The 6,717-nt window shown below is 36.3% G+C and overlaps 1 protein-coding gene across 1 annotated transcript; it reads right to left on the bottom strand.

Moving 5' to 3' along the window:
- Positions 1-4,900: 4,900 nt before the first annotated feature.
- On the bottom strand, positions 4,901-6,533 carry LOC105354711 (kallikrein-14). Its single transcript, XM_011479031.4, has 5 exons — positions 6,362-6,533; positions 6,075-6,237; positions 5,547-5,806; positions 5,334-5,473; positions 4,901-5,257 (listed from the first exon to the last, which is right to left on the bottom strand). The coding sequence occupies exons 1-5, from the start codon at positions 6,396-6,398 to the stop codon at positions 5,111-5,113; spliced, it is 747 nt and encodes a 248-aa protein (XP_011477333.1). The 5' UTR covers positions 6,399-6,533; the 3' UTR covers positions 4,901-5,110.
- Between the last annotated feature and the right edge of the window lie 184 nt (positions 6,534-6,717).

Genomic DNA, 6,717 nt, shown 5'->3' with positions numbered 1-6,717 from the left:
CTTTGGTCTTTCTTTTTAACACATGGCAGCAGTGTTGACTATAGTGTGTTAGAAGACACAATCAAGTTGCATCATAGGAAACAGTTCAATTTTCTCAACCTATGGAGTACCAGAAGTTTCTTTAAAATGGTAACACAACCTTTTAATTATCTGTGCACAATTGTGAAATGCATTTCTAAAACAAAAATATATTTACAAAGAAATTACAAACTGCATTTAAAATGCAGTAGTATTTTTTTTATTGTTTTTTATTGTTCGTTGAAAATGCGTCAGAACATTTCTGAAAGAAATAAATGATATATAAGCTAAGTTTATGTAGCAAAAACTTGGTTTCATGAATAAAAATCACAAAATCTGTTTTTTCATCAACCTATTTCCTTTTACCTTCTGCAATTTCAATACTTTTTGTTATGGGATATTTCAGTTTACTCTCAAATTAGCTTTACTTTACACTTTGGGCTCCTCTTGATTTATTGATTGGACTCTAGGATTTTGCTAATGTTTTTTTTCCAAAATTTAGGGATAATGGGATCAAGTTTTTACTTTAAATACTCTTATTAGTTCACAATGTATTTTTTCTAATTATTAATCAGTTATGCAATTCCTCTTTAAAAAGCCATTTTGAATGATTGCGTATAAAATCATTTTTGCTCATCTTTATTTAGCGGTCATTAACATTCAAACCTTGTTGAGGACACTCCATAGAAACACTGACCTCTCCAGAGACTCCTGCTTTGCTGCTGCTTATCAGCTGCTAACCACCTGTTCAGGAAACATCTAATTTGATATCACATTGCAAGTCAAAGTTAAATTTGTAAGTGTTTAGAGTATATAAGTATGTGTAAAGTTACTGCAGTAAACAAGTGAACCGAATTGGCCCTTGTGATGAAAGCTGAACATTTTTCAGTTTTTTTTGTTTCTAAGTTACCGTAAGTCAGTGGATTTTTAGCAAACAGTCCCACATAAGAATGCTTCTGTTACAACAGGTACAATATAACACATCTTTTGAATTATGCCATGTTGGATGCACTCTGAAGGAAGGGACTGCAAAATTGAGAGGAAAGTGTTTAACCGAATTGTAGCTTTGTTGCAATTAATTAATTGGGTGATAGGAAAATAAATTACATTTTGAGTAAAATTAGCCGTAGCTAATAAATTCGGGTACTTTCATGCATCTGTGTGCACATGTAGACAAGTCCTTATGTGTTAAAGCAGATGCCATTACTTTAGTGCTGCATGTTTAAATGTAATTTTAAAAATGAAACCAGAGTGAAGGAGTTTCTCCTTGATGTAAAAGGAAAGGGCATTTGGTGCACAAAAGAATACTTCCATCTATATCCTGTACAAATTGGAGTGTGTTCATCATCTTGATTTGCCTACTTTGTGTCCATGTGATCATAAAAACAATCCACATTTTTGTAAAAAAAAGCTGCTTTGAGAAGTGTTGGGCTATGGCACAAAGTGCATGGCTAAAGGAAGTAACTTGTACGCACATATAAATAAGAAAATAACAAGTTGAATTAAAATTTTTCCTCTCAATTCCATTTCATAAAACCCAACCATACAAACTCCAACAGACTCACCAATTGACACTTCAAGGGATGCAATACAATCTTAAACAGAGAATTGGTACATTTTTTCTCATGACCCTTAATTCTGAGCAAAGCAAAACTGTACGTAAGTTTGATCTTCCCTTTATCCTCTCTTTGAAGGGAGATTTTGAATTGGTCACCTCTGTGTTCTCCCCCTTTTGAAGCTTTGTTGACACTGTTAAATCTGTGGAGGATAGCCAGTGCTGCAGTGTTCTCTGCTGGCAGACTCGCGCCAACAGAATAGTTGGTTTCTCAAAGGCCCGTCATAGAATTTCACACCTTGTAACCCGACAAGGGTCTGCACATACCTTAACTCTCAGCTGTTATCCAGTGAACATAACAAATGTCAACACATCGTGTAAATCTTCTCTTTTTCAGGCGTGCTGAAATGATCCATTTTTAAAGCCAAATTATATTCTGAAGCTTTGAAATGTCATTTTTGTCGTTCTTTTCACTACTAGGCAATAGTTTGTTACTAAACAGTGTAATAACAAGCAAAATGCCTTTCAGGGAGAAAAAAACAAAAACTATCAAACTATCATGTGTCTGAATCTGTCATGGTCTTAGTTTCTGTTCTTTTCTTTTTTTAATTTGGCAGCATAGTGCGGCTGGGATCCACTATATCATTTATGCCTGAAGAAGTCCTTGTTTGGATGAGCAGGAGCCCACATCACCAGTTTTAAGTAAACTGTCAGTGCAACACTCTCAATAATTTCACTGGCAAAAGTCACAATTGGGCAAATTTTTAAGCCTCTGGTTATGAATTTGTGTAAAAAACATTTTCCAACAGAATCTAATAATTTTGACATTTGTACAAATTCTAGACAGTAAAATTTACTTCCCACTCTAATCTTTTTATTTAATCATTTAAACTGGCCAAAAATCGTTAATTTTTTCAGCTCCAATACTATTATTTCAGTGACAGGGAAGTGTTTGTTGCTGAAATCAAGTGTTGATTGCAAAGCTCTTTGTTGTGAGGTGAAGTAAAAAAGTATTTTTTTTCTTTTATGCTCCCTCTGACAAATAAAAAATAAGTTGTGTAAAGTTAAAAAAGAAAGTGTGATGTTGCTTTAAATATCCAATGATATAATCCAAATGATCACGGCTCAATGGCTGAAACTTCTTTACATTTTTGTGATTAGATGTAAACACTGCGTTGATGTTAAGTGAAGGGTGAATTAAAAAGCATTGTTTCTTTTTTCTGAAATGAAATCACTCAACACTCACGAAAGGCATACCCCATCTTTGCACCAGTCTAAGTGAAGCTTTGGCACAATTTCAATACAGAAGATCTACCTCACTTCCAGATAAGCTGGGTTCTTGCGTCACTCACTCAGCAATTAAGCCTTCACTCTAAACCAATAGCTAAGTTTCTCGCTTCTTTTCTCGGCCAATCACAATCATATATCTGCTTTTACATTGAATAGTTTGAATAATTCCGATTTATTTCCAAAAATGTGTAAACTTGATTGTGGTGAAATAATCAAAGCTCTTTTAATTACAATCAATGAGTATTACATTGTTGGAGCCAGTTTAGCTCGTGCTGGTTTGCGGCGCCTTCCATCCGTGAAACCAGGGTACGACTCCGGGCTGCTCCCTGTTCCCTTCTCTACCTCTGTGCCGGTTCCAAGCCCGGTTTGAGAAGGTTGCGTCAGGAAGGGCATCCGGCGTAAAACATTGCCAGATTTACCATGCGACTTGTTCGCTGTGGCGACCCCTGATGGGAGAAGCCGAAAGTGGAAGAAGAAGAATGAGTATTACATTGTATTGGGCAATAAAGATTACTGAAATGTTTAAATTACAATCAATAAGCTATTGATTCTCTTTTCTTGATCTGCAGTGTGTAGCAACAATTACTGGTTTATTGTAATAATGTGTTCTAATAATAATCAATGATTATTACATAGTGGTCACAGATACTGTTTACTGAAATCATGAATGAATGTTTTCCGAAGATAATCAATCATTATGTTACTTAAAAAGAATATATCGGATCAGAACCGAATTACAAAAACTGTAAAACTATTAACTCAGCAGGGGTGGGATTATATAAGTTTGCTTCTTCCCACTCCTTTTCAAGCAATAAATCAAGCTCTACTTGATTTTAGTTAATAATCACTGTTTTTAATTAAGCAAAATGTGATTTAAGTGACTTTTTTGTTTTGTTTTATTTTCTGTCTTTTTAAACTATGCATTTAGACACTAATGATTTTGATAAATATATGTAAATTCTTTATGCTTTGACTACAATGCTTGAAATATATCAATAAATCAAAATCAAATCACATTCAGGGACGTTTATCTCTCTACATTCCTGACGGTTTTGCCGGCCCTTCTCCTCCACGCCGTTCTCCACCTGGACCAGTACTAAGTTGTGGACTGGACTTGCGGTTTATCCATCTATGATCTGAGCTTCTCACACCAGAATAAAGATGGCATCTGCCCAGATCCTATCCGCCAAAAGGCTATGAACTTTTTCATGCGCATTTTCGTATCACACATAAATCTTTATTATTGCTATTCCTAAGATCTCTCCTTATCTAAATGCATTCGCAGAACAGCAGCTGCTCAGAAATTTGAGCTCATTTTAATAAACTAAAATTATTTGGAAAAGCTTTTCAAGTTCCAAACAACTTTTATGTACCGGTACTAATTTCTCTCTAGCCATGTGCACATTTAAAGAACTCTGCTTGTGTTGAGTGTAACCTTTCAGCCTCACATTTAGGGTAACCCTTGTGCTACCCTAGGCACTTTAACGTTGGGAGTGGGGTCATCTAGACCCGCTAGACAGTGCGCTGAACTTTTTTTCTTCAATGATATGGTGTCCATGGATTACATGAAATCTTTCCACCTTTATCTACCTGGTAGGGAGAACAAGTCAATGTAAGGGTGGGGTCATCTAAGATAGCACAAGGGTTAAATGTATCTAAACCATCGGTTAGTGTTGTGTCTTTTAAACAGTGGCTTTGTAGCACATATACACCTTTCTGTTGTATATTCTCTAATTTAAAGTGAACTATATTTGCAGGATTTTATATTAAAATCACATAATTGCTTTGTGAAAATAAAATAATTAATGTTACATATAATAAACCCACTCATTCAAATGATTATTTTAAACTTTTTAAAATCAATATTTAATCCAGAGGATCTTCATTCCCTTAAATTCTGTTCAATTCAGAGGCATTACTGCATAAACATTAAAAAAAAAACAGTTCAAACTCTGTATCAGTTATAGTTGGGACATTTCTGAGATTCGTGTAAAAAAGAGACACTAAATGAACAAGAAAAATTTCAAAGATTCAAAATAGAGAGTATTTTCATGGCACTTTATGTTGACTTAAAACATTTCAGAATAAAATACATTGAAATCATTTTTTTTACTTGAATAGTTTTGGGGGGATTTTTTTTCTTCAGTCAGCGACACTCAGTGACTTGTTTAGAAGTCTTATGTAGTTATCCATCTGAACTAAAATATTATTGTTGGAGATCTCTGGTTTCCTTCACAGGTTTCCTTTCTAATTGTTCCTCCTGGTGTCTTTGATCCATTCTATGTAGTGGCAGATGTCCAGCATCACAATGGAGTTGGCACACTTATCCACTGGATCGCTCACAATGATCCCGTGTAAGAGTCCGTCATACTCCACAGCTGAGCCTGCATCTCCCTGAAAGATCAGAGATGTGGTCATTGTCACGGGAAAAGTGAAGAGAGTTCAAGATACAAGTGATCACTTTACTCACATGGCAGGCCTCCACACCAGGTTTGTGGGCACACATCGTGGTGGACTCATCACTTTGGTATTTACTGTCAGGTTTATCATTCTCACCACATGCTGAGATCTCTGTGCTCGCACACCTCACACTGCTTTCCAGTTTTTTACCTGGAAATTAGAGGGTATTTTGAAAAAAGGGTGGAACAACCAACTTATTTCGGAGTTTGTGTTGCAGCCCCACCTGCTTTCTTGGATCCCATGCCTCCAATGTTAACGACCTGTTCCATCGCAGGTCTCTTACATTCAGGTTTGGGAGTGTTGATAGTTGGAAATTGAGCGGGAGCATCTTTATTTAGTTTCATGAGCATAATATCGTGGGGATTGCCTGCCTCGTCTTTATAAGTAAATTGTTGTTCCACAGAGATTTGTTGCTTGACAATTTTTAAGTATTTCATTTTCTTGTACAGAGGCAGTTGTTTTCCAAGCTCCACTTTGACATTCCTAAGAAAGATGCAAAAAAAGAAAAAATCCAAAATAAAAAAACAGTAAAAAATAAAAATGGGAAGAGGTTTGCACTGTGACAGAAACATAATTCAGAAGGAAAATGAATAAAATTTCAGTAAAAGTTTTCTGTCATTCCCTTTAAAATGTAACTTTGCCATCACTACCCTCAACCCAACTACATGTAGCATCAAATACTTTTACTCATTTGGGTTTTTTGTGAGAGAAACAACACAACATCGTGTGTGAGGCTTTAATGCTGTCTTACTGTTCTGCACAATGCGATGCAGTGATGATCCAGCGGGTGTCGAGCAGAGCCCCTCCACATACTTTCCCCCCCTGAACAGCCTCTATCTGGACATGGTACTGTCTGTCCTTATTACATGATGTGCTCCCAACAATCCTCTTTTCAATGCTTCCTGAAACAGCATCTGATGCAGAGAAGAGGAGCAACAGACCGTGAATAAAAGAACTAAAAAATGTGTTGTATTGACCAAACTGCACACTTTGGACTTACCGGTAGTTAAATCTAGCTGAACCAAAGCAAAAACTTACCAGCGAGCAACATAACAAGGACCAAGCAAAGATTCATGATGATGCCACTGGATGTGGATCTCTTCAGCCCTCTCTCTGAATGATGGATTAACTCTGGGAGGGATTTTGGTCCCTTTGGTCGGGGATGTGCATTTTATGGCAGTCACACTTACTGCTGGCATAAGGGAGGAGAAGGGCTGCAGGATTGAGATTAGAGTTTATGTTCTTCTACCACAATGGATCCCTTCTTTGGTGGAACTAAGTCCGTTGTTTCAAGAAAAAAACGGTTTTACCCTGGTGAACCCAACAACAATTTTCTACAGGGCTTTAAAAGTTAATTAAACACATTTTCTTTTTGTGAAGATAATTACTTTTGG

Source organism: Oryzias latipes, chromosome 9 (genome assembly GCF_053564925.1).
Source record: "Oryzias latipes strain Hd-rR chromosome 9, Olatipes_Hd-rR_3.1".
In the NCBI taxonomy this organism is placed as follows: Eukaryota; Metazoa; Chordata; class Actinopteri; order Beloniformes; family Adrianichthyidae; genus Oryzias; species Oryzias latipes.
This window is presented reverse-complemented; position numbering and strand designations above follow the sequence as displayed.

Excerpts from the sequence above, each read along its gene's own strand:
- LOC105354711 (XM_011479031.4), bottom strand. The coding sequence starts at position 6,398 with ATGAATCTTTGCTTGGTCCTTGTTATGTTGCTCGCTG. Across the intron at positions 5,474-5,546 it reads CATGGGATCCAAGAAAGCAG|GTAAAAAACTGGAAAGCAGT; the intron begins GTGGGGCTGCAA and ends TCTAATTTCCAG. Across the intron at positions 5,258-5,333 it reads CTGGTGTGGAGGCCTGCCAT|GGAGATGCAGGCTCAGCTGT; the intron begins GTGAGTAAAGTG and ends CTGATCTTTCAG.